Genomic DNA, 17,743 nt, shown 5'->3' on the forward strand with positions numbered 1-17,743 from the left:
GCCACAACCCATACGACACAGTTACGCCACACCGCGAAATGCGCAGCGTTACCCGGACACCGCTGCCACCCAGCCACTTCCGCCCCTCAGAAGCATGGCGGCCGCGTGACGCACCCCGCCCCGAGTTGGACGTAGGGGCCCTCCCTGGACAGGTAGCGACCGCGATTGGTCGGGGCTGGCTGACGTCAGGGGGCGGTGCCCAGGGATGAATGGGGCCAGCATGCCGCCACCCGGTCGCTTGCGCGCTGGTGTTTTGTTGAGCAGGGTCATGAGCCGGTGCGCTTTGGAACCCCGGCCGCCGGGGAAGCGGTGGCTGGTGAGTGCAGTAGGGGGCGGCGACGCAGGCGTTCCCGGGCCCTACCTCCAACCTGCCAGTCTTGCGCGCAAAATTCCCCAAATTCCTTGTCTCTGTTTTCTTATCTAGAAAATGGGCCCAATATTCCGACGGGCAAACTTACCGAAACTCCGCTCCTGCAGCAGGGCGCCCTGTCCGCCTGCCGTCGGGCACCGGTTTCCTCTCAGATTTCTGAGTCTCCGGGATTTCTGGGTTCCTTTCTTCGCGCCCCTTCCCCACTCTCCCCGCTGTTTTGCATTTCCCTTTCCCTGCCTTAAGTCCCAGGACGCGCTGTGAGATAGAGGGTAGGAGAGTTGTCGGGTCTCAGTTTCCCTGGTGCCACCCGCAGGTGGCCGGTCTGGGGAACCCTGGACTGCCCGGCACGCGACACAGCGTGGGTATGGCGGTGCTGGGGCAGCTGGCGCAGCGGCTTGGTGTGGCAGAGACCTGGGCGCGCGATCGGCGCTGCGCCGCCGACGTCGCCCTTGCCTCGCTCGGGGATGCCCAGCTGGTCCTGCTCCGGCCGCGGCGGCTCATGAACGCCAACGGGCGCAGCGTGGCCCGGGCCGGTGAGTTGAGGGCACCAGCGGTAGGCCGGCCTGGAGGGCGCAGGGGCCAGAAAGGGGATTCTGGGCTGCAGACCTGTTCACTGCCAGGGGCCTGCTGAGCCCGTTACTGCATGGCCTTGGGTACTTCTGGGAGTCTATTTCTTTATATATTAAGTGCGGTAATTGTGGCCCCTCCTCAAGGGAGCCCTGAGTCGGGGCCACACCTCTGGGCAGATCAGCAGTAACCACGCTACTGTTTCCCTGTGCCAAGTGGAGCTCTTCGGGCTGACTGCTGAGGAGGTCTACCTGGTGCATGATGAGCTGGACAAGCCTCTGGGGAAACTGGCTCTGAAGCTGGGGGGAAGCGCCAGGTGAGGCCTCAAGCAGGTCAGGGTGGGATAGGGAAGCTGGTCTCCCAGTTGGAGCGGGGTAAGGATGCTGAACCCAGTCTCGGCAGGGAATGCAGTGCTCTGACACCAGCCTGGGCTGGGAAGGGTGAAGGGTGCTGACCCAGGGAAGCACTGACTGCTCCTCCCATATCCCTTCAAGGGGCCACAATGGAGTCCGTTCCTGCATTAGCTGCCTCAACTCCAACGTGAGTCTGCCCCTCTGTCCTGCACTAGGTCGGGTGGGCCAGCACGTGGCCCCTGACACTCCTCACCAAAGCTCCCTGGGCCCCTCTGGCTCCCCCACAGGCAATGCCGCGGCTGCGAGTGGGCATCGGGCGCCCGATCCACGCTGATGCAGTGCAGGCCTACGTGCTCGGCTGCTTCTCCCCTGCTGAGCAGGAGCTGCTGCCTCCATTGCTGGAGCGCGCCACTGACCTGCTCCTGGACCATATCCGTAAGCGGAGTGGGGGGCCCTTGTTGGGCCCCTGATGCCAGTGGACACGGCTGCCTGCCTGACTGCCGTGCCCACAACACACCCAGCCATGTCCACAGAGATTCCATGCCAACCTGTGATAGCCACTTTTATATAACTCTTCTCTGAGCTGATCCAGGTGGCCCACAGATTAAAGGGGGGACCGTGGCCGGACTGGTCCATTTCTGGGATAGAGGGTTGGTCTTCTCTCTGTATCTTACTTGGAAAGTAGGAAAACTTCAGAAAAGACTAAACTGTTTGAACTTTTTTGGAGAACCAGAGGTGTGGATCTGTAAAGTTAAAGGTGCAGCTTGGAAGGTGAGGCCTCTGCAGGGGGTTCCCACCCTCTCCCTGCCTGTGGAGGAGGGGCCAACAGGCTTAAGCAAGCCCCCCTCCCCAGGAACGTGCAGGCCTGTCTTAGCCCACTGAGGCCTTGCCCCACCTTTTTTAGGCCCATTTTACAGATGGGGAAATGGAGGCTTAGAGAGATCCAGCCACATCCCTGAAGCCATATAGCTGCAGCATGCCAGAGCCTTGATCTGTACCCAGGGCTGGCTGCCACCTTGCTGTCCCCTGGGGCCCCTGGCCCACTCACCTCAGAGCTGCTGTGTGCCTGGAAGTTTCTCACACGGTTGGTGTGTGAGAGCAGCCTGAGGTCCTCAGGATTGGGTGGGATGTGGTCCCGTCGAGGCACCAGGCCCAGGTCTCCCAGCCGATAGGGTGCGATGCTGGACAGCTGCTGCAGCACAGACTCCCCCTTAGGTGGCTGGGTGCTGGACAGACTGTGGGGAGGATGCTGATGAAATCACCTCCATTTCATGGATAGGAGACTAGGGCTTAGGGGTGGTCTTTGGGGAGCCAGATTTCTGGCCCAGAGTCAGCTGAGTACAGCCCTTGGACAAGTTCCATGGCTGCCTCTTCTGAGGTCACAGGCTCACTTACCTCTTCTTGAGCGTGCCATTGGGCTGGTTCACCCGACGGGGACACACAGACACCTGGGGACTTCGGACTATGGCTGAGCTGAGCATGGTCAGCAGCTGCTGCAGCATCTCCTTGTGCTGCAGCTGGAACGCTACATCAAAGTCTCCATCCTTATTTGGTTGCATCTGCCAGAGGGGTGGGATGGGGGGCCATGGGGATCAGGCCTGTAATGGCCCCAGCAACCACCTATGGGAAACTCCAAGTGCCCATTTCCTCCAAGTGTTCCCTGACTGTGGTGGGATACCTATTCTCCAGGGATGATTGAAGCCCAAGGGCTTCTAATGCCTCAGAGGACTCCTGCTGATTTGAGATCTTGAAGGGATCTTTGAAGTGCAGAATCAGGAAAGGGCAGACTTACCAGGAGTCTCTCAGGAGACAGATGGGGCATCTGGCCCTGGCCAGCCTTCTCCGAGTGGCCCCCAGTTATATTCGGGCAGCTTCTGTCATTGGCCCACTGTCCCCACCCCCACGTAAGCTACTCCCTGTTCACCTGCAGAATGTCCTGTAGGAAGGAGGTGGCCTGGGCCAGGGCTATCTCCAGACTCCCTCGAACCTTCTGTTCTTCCTTCAGCTCCAGCTGAAGCCGTTGGACCACAGCCTGCTGTTGCTCCAGCTGCAGGCTCAGCTGGTCTCTCTGGCCCCTGGGCCCAGGACCAGGGCAGGTCAGCTGCCTCCCTGCTCAAGGGCAAGGGCCCTGCCATTTCTCTCCAGCCCACAGGTGCCCTTACCCAGCCCCCTGGCCTCAGCTTGTTTGACAGACAAAGCCTCCAGGCCCCTCTAGACAGGGGAAGGCTCTGGCCTGTCACATGGCCCAGAGCTTGCACCCCCACTACGCACGCGCCCTGCTGCGGGCCGCACCTGAGTGCCTGGTGGTCCTTCTGCAGCTGCAGGAGGTTCTGCTCCAGCTGGCTGATCCGGGGGCGCAGCTGCTCGGCCTCAGCTGTGCCCTGCTGCTGCTCACGGCACTTCTCCGTCAGCATGAGGATGATCTGCGGGTGCCACCGTGGGCCCTCAGCCAGCCCTGCTCCCCCAGCTCTGCACTCACCAGGGCTCACCCCATTGCACAGAGAGGCCAGCCAAGTCCCTGGTGGCCAGCACCTTCTCTGGACAGCTCCTGCACAGAGCCCCCAGCTGCCCAGGGGTGGCCTCCCCTTCAGCAAGTTATGGGGGCTTTAAACCAAATAAAAACCAGAGGTGTGCCCAGCACCCTGGGGCCCCCATAAGGAGGGGCCCATCCCCTCACTGTTGCCTCTCTCATGACCCGGCTGTAGCCCAGGGTCTGCCCCTGCCAGGCTCTGTTTGCCCGAAGGACAGGCCTCTAGGGTTCCCTCCTGCTTTACCGGTCAAACGCCCTGTGATGAGGGCCTAGTAGGCACACCTTCTGGTGGCCTCTGCTGTGCCTGGCCATGACCTTCTGGGAGTTCTCCAGCAGCTCCAGCTGTTTGCACAGATCGTCCTGGGCACCCTTGAGCTGCTCGTTCTCCTGCAGCAGCTGTGCGCTTTGCCGGGATATCTTGGACAGCTGCAAGGTCACAGCGCTGTTCTCCGTGATGGCCCGCTTGGTTGTGTCCGACATCTGGCTAGTGGCCACCTTCTGGAACTCAGTGGCCACCAGGTTCACATGCTGGATGATCTCCTTCCTCAGTCTAGACAGGATGGGTGGGAGTGAGGATTGAGCAGCGTGGGTTCAGAACCCCCCTCCGAAGTGGGGGTCCCCAGAGCCCCTAGGGCCTCCTTTGCCCTATCCCCCAGGAAGGGCAGGGCCTAGGCAGGGTGCTTTTCTCTGTAGACCCTTTGTACCTTTGGAATATTGAACCATATCAAATCAATGTATTATTAAGTGAACAGAATTTAAGTCACAAAAAGTGACAAAAGGAAGTCCAGCAACTCTGCAAAGCTGGCGTGGGCACTGGAGCTGGGGAGCTGCTTCTGTGGGCCTCCATGCCAGCCGGGATTCTGAGGAGCGGCAGGCTGGGGAGTGAGCGAGCCAGTGCAGTCCCTGCCGTCAGAAGCCGAGGCTGTCGGAGGCCTGAGGCCTCCAAAGGCCCAGCGCGCCGCCTGCCCACCTGTCCTTGTCCAGCACCGACTTCTTCTCCAGGGCGTACACGTACTCCTTGTATTCGCTCTCCTGCTTCCGCAGCTGGTCCTCCAGCAGCATGAACTTCTCGGTGAGCTCCTCTTTCTGCAGCCGGAACTCTTCCAGAGCTGCCAGCTTCCCCCCTGCCCCACCACAGGGCACAGGCCTGGTGAGGGGCCGCCTTGGGAGGGCAGGGCCTCAGTAGGGCGGCGAGGCCTTGAGTGGTGCCCCTCCTTCCCCACTTGCTCGCCCTCACTATGCCTCCCTACCCAGGCCTGCCTGGTCCCTACATGCCGTGCCCAGCCCTGTGTAGCTCTGTTGCCTTAGTCTGGAGTGCCCTCTTTTCCCCTGCACTCATCTTAGGAAGGCTCGTTCAAGTGCCACCTCCTCTGAGAAGCCTTCCTTGACACTCTCCTATTCCCCTTTCATGAGAGTGACAGTGACAACAGCCATTCAATTTGAACACCTTCTCTGGGCCAGGCATTCATGCTGTCTGTCATTAAACCTCAAAATGCCCCCTCCAGCTTCGTGACCTTGGGCAAAACGCTTCACCTTCTTGGGGTGCTCTGTCACCTACAAATGGGGGGGTGATCGTATTTTCCTGCCTCACAGGATTGCTGGGACAATTATGGAAGATAGTGTGTGGGAAGAAGCACATAGCTGGTATTACTCAAGGTAGACATATTATCCCCATTTTCCAGGTGAGGAAACAGGGTCAGAGAGAAGTGCTTGCCCAAGGCCACAAGGGTGGTCAGCGGTAGAGCTAGGATTTGAGCCCTAAGGACCAGAGCCTTGGACCCCCTGTCCCTGTGTCTGTGCCGCCAGGCTTTCCTGCCAGGCCTCCCTCACCGAGGACGATGTTCTCTGAGGTGAGCTGGTCCTTGGTCTCCTGGAACTCGTGGCGCACCTGAGCTAGCTGTGCCTCGAAGGCATCCTTCTCCATCTCCTTGGCCAGCTGCAGGCTCTGGAGCTGCTCGCTGAGGCCGGTGATCTCATCCACCTGCTGGTTGAGTGTACGCTTGAGGAAGGCCACGATCTCCTTCTTGCTGTTGGCCAGCTGCTCCAACTCCTGGCGAAACAGTTTCTCCTGCACAGCCAGCTCGTCCCACTTCCGCTGGTACCTGAGGCAGGGGCGGGGCAGAGGTCCAGGGGGCTGGGCAAGCCTGGCGCCCAAGCAACTGAGGCTGCTCCCCTGGTTCTTCCCTTAGAGGGTCATTCAGGGTTCCTCCTGGCCGGAAATCCAGCCTCAACTCCCACTCCACCCCTGATGTGCACGCACAACTATAGCTGACACCTGTGCTCAATGCTTACGTAAGGTCCTTGAGGGCAGAGCCTTCATCAGTTACATTCACAGCTGTGCCCAACATTAGGTAGCAGGTGCTCATTGTATATTTGTTGCATGTTCACAACAACCCATAAGGACATGGGTACCATGATGATTATACTCATTTTACAGATGAGGAAACGGGCTCAGAGGGATGACGAAACTCCTACTCAGTAAGTGGCAAAACCAGAACTTGAGCCAGGTCAGCCTGGCCCCGGGTGGCGGCTCATAACCACAGTGCCGCCCGCTGCAGTGGGCCAGTCTGCTCTCCTTATCCTCACCCACCAAGTGAACCTGCTCTGTGCCTCGGTCTGTGGCCCCACCCCTGCCTCAGGTGCCAGCGGAAGTGGGATGAGCTCTCTTTGGTGCCTTCCTGCCAGGTTGGCCCTTGTCCCAATGGGCAGTCAAGATATGGTGTCACGTCTGTCTTCTTCCCTTGGCAGCCCCCTAACTTCCACCTCTTCCTGGGGCCTGGCAGAACAGCCTGGCAAATAGCACCTAACAACTATCTCCCAAATGCATTTTCCGCAAACACATTCCATCTGGTGTCTCAGCTTGGGGGAGGCTTGTGAATTTTTAAGAATATCACATACTTGATTTACTGGTTTCCAATGGAATAATTGGTAGGTTATTTGGAAAGATGCTTTACTTCATAATTTACTCAACCAACATCTTTTGAATGGCTTCTGCATCCAGAGCACTGGGCCGGGGTTGGGGTTGGGGTACAGAACTGAATGCCCTGCTTCCTTGAGCAAGGAAACGGCCGTGCAGGGCTCCCGTTCTGGCTTGGGAGTAACTTCCACTCTCTGAGCCCCAGTCCCTCCACCTGTGCCCTGGGGACATCAGGACCTCTCTTGTGGGACTCGAGGATGCGGTGAGCGCCAGCACAGGACCCACCTGGCGCACGTGAAGGACTCAGTATCAGCATCTGGAGAAGAACCACTACGTACTCATCACCAAAGGGGTTTGTCTTTTAAGGGTCACCCTGAGACTGGGCGGGTGCATCATAACTGAGGAAACTAGTTTTATAATAAGGAAAACTGACAAGTGAATGTGTTTTAGAAGGGGTGGAGAATCCCCCCTCCACACACCACCATCCATGTCACACAACCATGGGGGACAATGTTCCTCATTTACATTTGGGGAAACTTAGGTCCAGCCTGGAGAAACGACTGGGCTCGGCGGCTGGGCATGTTGGTGGGGCACAGCACGGAGTCATGGCACAGGTGGGGTGGGGTAGGGGTGGGTGGAAGGAGGTATAGGTGGTCCACCTGCCTGCCAAGGGGTCACCACTTCCAATTCATCCCACTGACTGAACTCTGCCCTTTTATAAAGTACATGAGAGGCCAGAACACAGGCCTAGCACCTGGGCAAGCCTGCACGGGGGGCAGCTCTGAGCAGGGCGTCTGACCCAGCAGGACCAGCCTCCCTGCCCACCCACCCACCGGGCCAGCCTGGCCTCCAGGTCTCGGATCTGGACGTGGTAGAACTCCCGGATCTCCTCGCCTAAAGGCATTTCCGTGGGCTTGTTGGCCAGGTCGGAATCCGCACTGCCAGCTTTCTTCTTGACCTCGGGATCCTTGGCCCCCTTGTTTGCCTTCTTTTTGGGAGCCATGGCTAGAGGCAACCGCTGCTTCAGTTTCCTTTAAGAAGCCTGACTGTTGCTAAGGAAGTTGGTCCCATACATAGCAACAAACTGAGGGAGTGAGGCAGGACTTAAAGGGACCCTACCCTCTCCCAGCAAGGCTGGGCACTGGTGTCCAGCTGCCCCCTTCAAGGCCAACAGCGCCACAGAGGCCCTAGGCCAGGGTGTCCCAGGCCATAGCACCTCCTGGACTAGGAGGCCAGGCCCTTGGGCACTTTTGGGCTCTGGGCAGACCCCTCCTTCCCCAAAATGGATGTAAGTGAGGTGGGAATATTAGAATGGGTCAGAGTTCTAGAAACCATGGCCTTGCTTTTCTGTGCCAGTCAGACATGGCAGTACCCCAGCAGCACCTCAGGCCAGAGGCAGCAGGTCACCTGGGCCCTAGGCCAAGGAGTGCCTCCCCTGAGGCCTCTGACATGGGTTTGTTAATTCTTTGCTGATGCAGCTACACAGCAAAATTATTCTAGCTTCATCCAAAACGGTGTGGGGAGGCAGTATTGTAAGAAATGGATGTTTCATATTGGAGGCTGGGATCTCAGGGCATCCCTGCCCACAGACTGGCTCAGTTTTCCACAAACCTCTATGAAAGTGCTCTGTCTGCCCCATGCTGACCCCAGCAAATAAAGGCCAGCTCTGTGGCTTTGGCCTGGGGTGGCAGCATCTTGGGTTGGGAAGTGGTAGGTGTCCAGTTAGCAGATGCTCTGGCTGGCAACCATGTGCCTCAACCAGGCTGTGGCCCCTCTGGGCTCTGTCCTCCAGCCCTGATCTCCAGCTGGCCATGCCTGCATATCTGCAATGTCCATCTAGTGCTTTGAGCCCAGGCAACTCCCAGGTCCTCTACATCCCTGTTGTCCTAGCGCACAGCACTTAGCAAGGGATGGCTGCAGCTCCATCCTGAGAGTCTGATGGCTGGACAAGGGGAAGCTTGGTATTACTTCAGACCAATCTGGGGTTGGTTTGAACGGTTGGATCTTTTGAACAGTGGGATCCTTGCAGTGGGTGCAGGGGGACAGGGAGGAGTCAGAAACAGGAAGGTGGGTGTTTATGGATGTTTTACCTAGGGTGCATTACTGGGCAGGTATGGCCAAGAAGATGGGGCTCTCTCTTCTCCCAGATACAATTTCACCTTGGAAGGGGCAGACTGATGGCCTTTTTAATCCTCCCACACAGGCTCACTTGTAGGGTGGAAGCTCTACTTCAGGGGGCAGCAGGTCAAGAATCTTTGAACCCTGGTGGCCCCCACCTCAGCTAACTCACAGGATGGAGGTTCTGCACTGGGGGATGGGGGCAAGCTGATAAGACCAGTGGCTGCCACCTCCTAGTGCCCACCCTGTAGAGCAGAGTGTCCCTCCAGGAAAATAGGTCCTGGCCCCAGCTTGGGTACAGTGGGCATGGGTTCTGCTCTGAGGAAACACAGGCTGTAAGGACAAAGAGCTCCGCAGTCTTGCCAGAGGGACCTGACTTTATTTGGATCATAGCTTCAAAAATTCCATGTCTAAGGACATTGGCAAAACTAATGGAGATCTTGACAGACAGCAATTAAGAAGAGGCTGGTAGTTCCATGATACAAGTAATATGGCCAAACAGTAGAAGTTTAAGAGAGAAAACCAGGGAAAGAGACAGTTAAGAGGAGCCCTCATGGAATCACTGTCAATTCTGGGGGTCAGGAAGTCTGAGTATGTTTTAGGCTGCACCTACTCAGATGGAATCAGTGCAGGCCATGGGGCATACTTGGAAGCATTACCCAAGTTCCACACAGACGCATCAACCACCAGCTGAGGCCTCACTAGCACCCAGGGCCCAAACTCTGAGCAGTAAGTTACACTAATACAGGGATGACCCCTAGGAATTCAGCTTAATATCACCATCGTCTCCAGAAGTGAGGAAGATGGTTCATGTCCAAGGCTAGGACCTCTCATGAGTGACCAGAGAGGGGATTTCCAAGATATTATTCTTTGGCTCAATATGGGACAAAACAAAAGAAAATATAAACTCTCTGAACTGTCACAGCTAGCAGCCTCTAAGTCACACACACAATTCCATGATAAAGGATAAGAATCTAACTGGCTAAGGGGGCCTCATCACATTTTCTGACCAATAAATTATTTATGCCTACCTAGGGATGAACCCAAAGTAGGAAGCCTAAAAGATCCGAGCAGGGACATCAGAAGCGTACACTATGAGGGAAACAGACGTCACAGAATTAGTGTAGTCAAGTAACTAAACAAGTAAGCAACAAAGCAACAATAACTACCTGTGGGGGGGAGTCAGTACTTAGAGTTTCTATAGTATGCAGTCTAAAATGTCCAGTTTTCAACAGAAAGGTATGAGATATGCAAAGAAATATGAGAGTAAGTTCCATACATGGGGAAAAAAGGTAGCCAATAGATTCTATCCCTGAGGAGGCCTAGGTGTTAGGCTTTGTAGACAACGGCATAGAATCAACTATTTTAAATATGCTCAAAGAGCCAAAGAAAACCATGTCTAAAGAACTAAAGGGAAGTATAAGAACAATGTCTCACCAACTAGAGAATATTCAGTAGAGGGACTCAGCAGCACATTTGAACAGATAGAAGGAAAACTCAGCAAACTTGAAGATAGGTGAACTGAGACTATCCAGTTTGAGGGAAGAATAAAGAATTAAGAAAAATGAATGGAGCTTCTGAGCCCTGTGAGACATCATCAAACATACTAAACAGAATATATACATAATGGGAGCCCCAGAAGAAGAGGAGAGAGAGAAGTGGGAAGAATGAATATTTGAAGAAATAACAGCTGAAAACTCCCTATATTTGATGAAAAACATTAATTTTCACAGCCAGTAAACTCAATGAATAGCAGTTAGGACAAACTCAAAGAGATCCATACCTAGACACATAGTAAAACTGTAGAAAGATAAGAGAAAGAATCTTAAATGCAGCATTAGAGAAACTACTCATCACATACAAGGGCTCCTCAATAAGATTAAGAGCTGACCTCTTATCAGAGACCATGGAAGCCAAATGGCAGTAGGATGACAAACTGCTGAAAAAGACTCAACCAAGAATTTTACATCCAGCAAAACCACCCTTTAAAAAAAAGGAGGAATTAAAAACAGAATTTGCCATTAGTATACATGCCCTATGAGAAATACTAAGGGAATCCTTCAGGCTGAAATGAAAGGACACTAGACAGTAACTCAAATACACATGAAGAATTAAAGAGCACTTGTAAAAGTAACTATATAGGTAAATATGAGGTGGAATAAATGTATTTTTCATTTGCAATCCTCATTTCCTATTTAAAAAACAACTGCATAAAGCAATAATTATAAAATTGCTGAATGGCATACAATTTATAGAAATACAATTTGCATTACATTAACAGCTCAAAGATGAGGGAGGAAATGAAATTAGGTTCGTTTTTTTTATATACTATTGTAATTAAGGTGGGTAATAATCTGAACTAGATTGTTATAGTTAGGATGTTAATTGTAATCCCCACAGTGACTGCTAAGAAAATAACTTAAAAAACTTACTACAAAGCTACAGTACTTAAGACAGGGTGCATGTGATATTGGCATAAAAATAGCCGTATAGATCAGTGGAATAGAATTGAGAGTCCAGAAATAAACCTATACATTTGCGCTCAATTAATTTTCAGCAAGGGTGCCAAGACAATTCAATAAAGGAAAGAACAACCTTTTCAACAAAAGGTTCTGGACAACTGATATTCAAGTACAAAAGAATGAAATTGGACCCCTATCTCACATCATACACAAAAATTAGCTCAAAATAGATCATAAATCTAAATGTAAGAGAGCTAAAGCTATAAAATTCTTAGATGAAACGTAAGAGTATATCCTCATGCCCTTGAGCAAGATAATGATTTCTTAGGTATGACATCAAAAGCACAAGCAAAGAAAAAGTGCATAAACTGGACTTCATCAAAATTAAAAAATTTTATGGATCAAAGGACACCATCACAAAAGTGAAATGACAAGCCACAGGATGGGAAAAAATATTTGCACATTGTATATCTGATAAGAAATTTATATCCAGAATATAAAACTTATGATTTAATAATAAAAAAGCATAACCCAATTAAAAAATGGGCAGATGAATAGGCATTTCTCCAAAGTTATACAATTGGCCAAAAAGTCCATGAAAAGATTAATCATTAAGGAAATGCAAATCAAACACAGTGAGACACTACTTCATATCCATGAGAATGGCTAAATAAAAAGTGACAGATAATAACAAGTGTCAGCAAGGATGTGGAGCGATCAGAATCCTCGTTGCTGGTAGAGATGTAAAATGGTTTAGCCACAGTGAAAACAGTTTGGTAGTTCCTCAAAAAGTTAAACAGAGTTACCATATGACCCAATAATTCTACTCCTAGGTAGAATTCAATGAAAGATAAGTCTTGAAAACCTTTTTTTTTTTTTTTTTTTTTTGTGGTTGAACAAAGTCAGGTTTATTTCTTATTGCAGTGAGAGAGCTCACACACCATGGCGAATTATGTGGTGTCTCAAGAGATGTTAGAAGGGATTTATTATAGGATGTGGCTTGTGTTAGGTGATTTGGGGAGGGTTTGAGGAAGTAAGGTTTTGCTCTGGATTGGATGCTGCCAAGAAGTGGGTGTAATTCCATGACTGGGTGTGTTAATGAATCTTAGCTAGAAGGCAGGAGAAATGAAATGAGGCCAAAGCTCTGATTGTTGAAGAAACAATAATCACCTATATTAGCCAGGATGGCAAATGTTTGATCTTTTTGTGGCTTGGACAATATTCATGTTTGTGCATGTTTAGGCATGATTATGGAGAGGCCTTGATTTTGTCTTGATCCATCCTGGCCACAGAGTGGCCTTGTCTGATGCCAATGTTCTGTGAAGTTTATGTTCAACAGTGGAACACCACAGCCTAACTGTGAGTGTCCGCCAGCTCCTAGCAGCACCAAAGCATAACTGGTAGTGCCAGGCCAGACAGTTAGGGGCAGCTTCTTTCCAGAGCTGTTTTTTTTTTTGAGAGGGCATCTCTCATATTTATTGATCAAATGGTTGTTAACAACAATAAAATTCAGTATAGGGGGGTCAATGCTCAATGTACAATCATTAATCCATCTCAAGCCTAATTCTCGTCAGTCTCCAATCTTCTGAAGCATAACGAACAAGTTCTTACATGGTGAACGAATTCTTACAGAGTGAATAAATTCTTACATGGTGAACAGTCCCAACTCCTGGTTGAGTTCCAACAGTACAGATCCAGTCAAATTCGTTGTCTCACTGTATGCACATGCCAGCCTAGACATCTCCCTCCTCCTTCTTATGGCAAGTCCAGGAGACGGTGGGCTGGATGCAGCCACAACCGCAGCATCGTCCGGATCCCTGTGGAGGCTTTTTGATGATCATCCCCCGGCACAAGTCCTCCAGAGAGTGCTGATGCCGGAAGCTCCTCCTCATATCGTATCTTAGTTCATTTTCTGGGTATCCAAGCTAGGCCTTGATCTTCTGCGTAGAAACAAACAGACCCTTTGCCCACACTTTGACATGCCCTCTATACCACTGTGCAGAACTCATTGGAGGTCAGCACACAGTAACTGCTTTTTTTTTTTTTTTTTAATTAAGAGAAAGGAATATTATCAGAAAAGAGTACCTCCATAGCTGATCATCTGACACCCTTTAAGTGATCAACATTAAGGATATTTAAAGCATGCGTTGATCTTTGATTTACCAATAGTTTTATCCTGTTAAGGAGTAATCCCCCTTTTCTTTCTTTCTTTCTTTTTTTTTTTTAAATTTTTAATCTACACTTACCTGAAGAATACTATGTTTACTATGCTCTCCCCTATATCAGGTCCCCCCTAACAACCACATTACGGTTACTGTCCATCAGCTTAGCAAAATGTGGTAGAGTCACTACTTGTCCTCTCTGTGTTGTGCAGCCCACCCTCCCCTTTCTCCCTCCCCCCCATGCATGCTAATCTTAATACCCCCCTTCTTCTTCCCCCCCCTTATCCCTCCCTGCCCACCCATCCTCCCCAGTTCCTTTCCCTTTGGTACCTGTTAGTCCATTTTTGGGTTCTGTAATTCTGCTGCTGTTTTGTTCCTTCAGTTTTTCCTTTGTTCCTATACTCCTCAGATGAGTGAAATCATTTGGTATTTCTCTTTCTCCGCTTGGCTTATTTCACTGAGCATAATACTCTCCAGCTCCATCCATGTTGCTGCAAATGGTTGGATTTTTCCACTTCTTATGGCTGAGTAGTATTCCATTGTGTATATGTACCACATCTTCTTTATCCATTCATCTACAGATGGACATTTAGGTTGCTTCCAATTCTTGGCTATTGTCAATAGTGCTGCGATAAACATAGGAGTGCATCTGTCTTTCTCAAACTTGATTGCTGCGTTCTTAGGGTAAATTCCTAGGAGTGGAATTCCTGGGTCAAATGGTAGGTCTGTTTTGAGCATTTTGATGCACCTCCATACTGCTTTCCACAATGGTTGAACTAATTTACATTCCCACCAGCAGTGTAGGAGGGTTCCCCTTTCTCCACAGCCTCGCCAACATTTGTTGTTGTTTGTCTTTTGGATGGCAGCTATCCTTACTGGTGTGAGGTGATACCTCATTGTAGTTTTAATTTGCATTTCTCTGATAATTAGCGATGTGGAGCATCTTTTCATGTGTCTCTTGGCCATCTGTATTTCTTTTTTGGAGAACTGTCTGTTCAGTTCCTCTGCCCATTTTTTAATTGGGTTATTTGTTTTTTGTTTGTTGAGGCGTGTGAGCTCTTTATATATTCTGGACGTCAAGCCTTTATCAGATCTGTCATTTTCAAATATATTCTCCCATACTGTAGGGTTCCTTTTTGTTCTATTGATGGTGTCTTTCGCTGTACAGAAGCTTTTCAGCTTAATGTAGTCCCACTTGCTCATTTTTGCTGTTGTTTTCCTTGCCCGGGGAGATATGTTCAAGAAGAGATCACTCATGTTTATATCTAAGAGGTTTTTGCCTATGTTTTTTTCCAAGAGTTTAATGGTTTCGTGACTTACATTCAGGTCTTTGATCCATTTTGAGTTTACCTTTGTATATGGGGTTAGACAATGGTCCAGTTTCATTCTCCTACATGTAGCTGTCCAGTTTTGCCAGCACCATCTGTTGAAGAGACTGTCATTTTGCCATTGTATGTCCATGGCTCCTTTATCAAATATTAATTGGCCATATATGTTTGGGTTAATTTCTGGGGTCTCTAATCTGTTCCACTGGTCTGTGGCTCTGTTCTTGTGCCAGTACCAAATTGTCTTGATTACTATGGCTTTGTAGTAGAGCTTGAAGTTGGGGAGTGAGATCCCCCCTACTTTATTCTTCTTTTTCAGGATTGCTTTGGCTATTCGGGGTCTTTGGTGTTTCCATATGAATTTTTGAATTATTTGTTCCAATTCATTGAAGAATGTTGCTGGTAATTTGAGAGGGATTGCATCAAATTTGTATATTGCTTTCGGCAGGATGGCCATTTTGACGATATTAATTCTTCCTAGCCATGAGCATGGGATGAGTTTCCATTTATTAGTGTCCCCTTTAATTTCTCTTAAGAGTGACTTGTAGTTTTCAGAGTATAAGTCTTTCACTTCCTTGGTTAGGTTTATTCCTAGGTATTTTATTCTTTTTGATGCAATGGTGAATGGAATTGTTTTCCTGATTTCTCTTTCTATTGATTCGTTGTTAGTGTATAGGAAAGCTACAGATTTCTGTGTGTTGATTTTGTATCCTGCAACTTTGCTGTATTCCGATATCAGTTCTAGTAGTTTTGGAGTGGAGTCTTTAGGGTTTTTTATGTACAGTATCATATCATCTGCAAATAGTGACAGTTTAACTTCTTCTTTACCAATCTGGATTCCTTGTATTTCTTTGTTTTGTCTGATTGCCGTGGCTAGGACCTCCAGTACTATGTTAAATAACAGTGGGGAGAGTGGGCATCCCTGTCTGGTTCCCGATCTCAGTGGAAATGCTTTCAGCTTCTCGCTGTTCAGTATAATGCTGGCTGTGGGTTTATCATATATGGCCTTTATTATGTTGAGGTACTTGCCCTCTATTCCCATTTTGCTGAGAGTTTTTATCATGAATGGATGTTGAATTTTGTCAAATGCTTTTTCAGCATCTATGGAGATGATCATGTGGTTTTTGTCTTTCTTTTTGTTGATGTGGTGGATGATGTTGATGGATTTTCGAATGTTGTACCATCCTTGCATCCCTGGGATGAACCCCACTTGGTCATGGTGTATGATCCTTTTGATATACTGTTGAATTCTGTTTGCTAATATTTTATTGAGTATTTTTGCATCTACATTCATCAGGGATATTGGTCTGTAATTTTCTTTTTTGGTGGGGTCTTTTCCTGGTTTTGGTATTAGGGTGATGTTGGCTTCATAGAATGAGTTTGGGAGTATTCCCTCTTCTTCTATTTTGTGGAACACTTTAAGGAGAATGGGTATTATGTCTTCTCTGTGTGTCTGATAAAATTCCGAGGTAAATCCGTCCGGCCCCGGGGTTTTGTTCTTGGGTAGTTTTTTGATTACTGTTTCAATTTCTTTGCTTGTAATTGGTTTGTTTAACTTTTGTGTTTCTTCCTTGGTCAGTCTTGGGAGGTTGTATTTTTCTAGGAAGTTGTCCATTTCTTCTAGGTTTTCCAGCTTGTTGGCATATAGGTTTTCATAGTAGTCTTTAATAATTCTTTGTATTTCTGTGGAGTCTGTCGTGATTTTTCCATTCTCATTTCTGATTATGTTGATTTGTGTTGACTCTCTTTTTCTCTTAATAAGTTGGGCTAGAGGCTTATCTATTTTGTTTATTTTCTCAAAGAACCAGCTCTTGGTTTCGTTGATTTTTGCTATTGTTTTATTCTTCTCAATTTTGTTTATTTCTTCTCTGATCTTTATTATGTCCCTCCTTCTGCTGACTTTAGGCCTCATTTGTTCTTCTTTTTCCAGTTTTAATAGTTGTGATGTTAGACTATTCATTTGGGATTGTTCTTCCTTCTTCAAGTGTGCCTGGATTGCTATATACTTTCCTCTTAAGACTGCTTTCGCTGCATCCCACAGAAGTTGGGGCTTAGTGTTGTTGTTGTCATTTGTTTCTATATATTCCTTGATCTCTATTTTGATTTGTTCATTGATCCATTGATTATTTAGTAGCATGTTGTTAAGCCTCCATGTGTTTGTGAGCCTTTTTGTTTTCTTTGTAGAATTTATTTCTACTTTCATACCTTTGTGGTCTGAAAAATTGGTTGGTAGAATTTCAATATTGTGGAATTTACTGAGGCTCTTTTTGTGAGCTAGTATGTGGTCTATTCTGGAGAATGTTCCATGTGCACTTGAGAAGAATGTATATCCTGTTGCTTTTGGATGTAAAGTTCTATAGATGTCTATTAGGTCCATCTGTTCTAGTGTGTTGTTCAGTGCCTGTGTGTCTTTACTTATTTTCTGCCCGGTGGATCTATCCTTTGGGGTGAGTGGTGTGTTGAAGTCTCCTACAATGAATGCATTGCAGTCTATTTCCCTCTTTAGTTCTGTTAGTATTTGCTTCACATATGCTGGTGCTCCTGTATTGGGTGCATATATATTTAGAATGGTTATATCCTCTTGTTGGACTAAGCCCTTTATCATTATGTAGTGGCCTTCTTTATCTCTTGTTACTTTCTTTGTTTTGAAGTCTATTTTGTCTGATATTAGTACTGCAACCCCTGCTTTCTTCTCACTGTTGTTTGCCTGAAATATGTTTTTCCATCCCTTGACTTTTAGTCTATGCTTATCTTTGGGTTTAAGGTGAGTTTCTTGTAAGCAGCATATAGATGGGTCTTGCTTTTTTATCCATTCTATTACTCTATGTCTTTTGATTGGTGCATTAAGTCCATTTACATTTAGGGTGACTATTGAAAGATATGTACTTATTGCCATTGCAGGCTTTAGATTCGTGGTTACCAAAGGTTCAAGGTTAGCT

General features: G+C 48.7%; 2 protein-coding genes across 4 annotated transcripts; one reads left to right on the plus strand and one right to left on the minus strand.

Annotated features, from left to right (window-relative positions):
• Nucleotides 1–89: 89 nt before the first annotated feature.
• PTRH1 (peptidyl-tRNA hydrolase 1 homolog) lies at nucleotides 90–2,011 on the plus strand. 3 transcript variants are annotated; one of them, XM_017661660.3, is made up of 5 exons: nucleotides 174–316; nucleotides 684–903; nucleotides 1,154–1,253; nucleotides 1,432–1,477; nucleotides 1,578–2,011. In XM_017661660.3, the coding sequence occupies exons 1-5, from the start codon at nucleotides 206–208 to the stop codon at nucleotides 1,758–1,760; spliced, it is 660 nt and encodes a 219-aa protein (XP_017517149.3). In that variant the 5' UTR covers nucleotides 174–205; the 3' UTR covers nucleotides 1,761–2,011. The 3 variants fall into 3 exon arrangements, with proteins under 3 accessions (XP_036864014.2, XP_036864013.2, XP_017517149.3); XM_037008119.2 differs by lacking the exon at nucleotides 1,432–1,477 and having other exon boundaries at nucleotides 90–316; XM_037008118.2 differs by lacking the exon at nucleotides 1,154–1,253 and having other exon boundaries at nucleotides 90–316.
• CFAP157 (cilia and flagella associated protein 157) lies at nucleotides 1,909–7,740 on the minus strand. The gene is made up of 9 exons (XM_017661651.3): nucleotides 7,571–7,740; nucleotides 5,651–5,922; nucleotides 4,791–4,944; nucleotides 4,103–4,370; nucleotides 3,583–3,713; nucleotides 3,215–3,365; nucleotides 2,686–2,849; nucleotides 2,339–2,525; nucleotides 1,909–2,033 (listed from the first exon to the last, which is right to left on the minus strand). Exons 1-9 carry the CDS (start codon nucleotides 7,738–7,740, stop codon nucleotides 1,983–1,985), a joined length of 1,548 nt encoding a protein of 515 aa, XP_017517140.3. The 3' UTR covers nucleotides 1,909–1,982.
• Between the last annotated feature and the right edge of the window lie 10,003 nt (nucleotides 7,741–17,743).

The sequence above is a fragment of the Manis javanica genome, chromosome 2 (genome assembly GCF_040802235.1).
Source record: "Manis javanica isolate MJ-LG chromosome 2, MJ_LKY, whole genome shotgun sequence".
Classification (NCBI taxonomy): Eukaryota; Metazoa; Chordata; class Mammalia; order Pholidota; family Manidae; genus Manis; species Manis javanica.

Bases quoted from the DNA above. Each gene is read 5' to 3' on its own strand.
- PTRH1 (XM_037008119.2), top strand. From the start codon at position 206: ATGAATGGGGCCAGCATGCCGCCACCCGGTCGCTTGCGCGCTGGTGTT. The intron at 317-683 runs GTGAGTGCAGTA...TGCCACCCGCAG, and splicing joins CGCCGGGGAAGCGGTGGCTG to GTGGCCGGTCTGGGGAACCC. The intron at 904-1,153 runs GTGAGTTGAGGG...CCCTGTGCCAAG, and splicing joins GCGCAGCGTGGCCCGGGCCG to TGGAGCTCTTCGGGCTGACT.
- CFAP157 (XM_017661651.3), bottom strand. From the start codon at position 7,740: ATGGCTCCCAAAAAGAAGGCAAACAAGGGGGCCAAGGATCCCGAGGTC. The intron at 4,945-5,650 runs GTGAGGGAGGCC...GTGGTGGGGCAG, and splicing joins CTCAGAGAACATCGTCCTCG to GGGGGAAGCTGGCAGCTCTG. The intron at 2,526-2,685 runs GTAAGTGAGCCT...TCCTCCCCACAG, and splicing joins AATGGCACGCTCAAGAAGAG to TCTGTCCAGCACCCAGCCAC.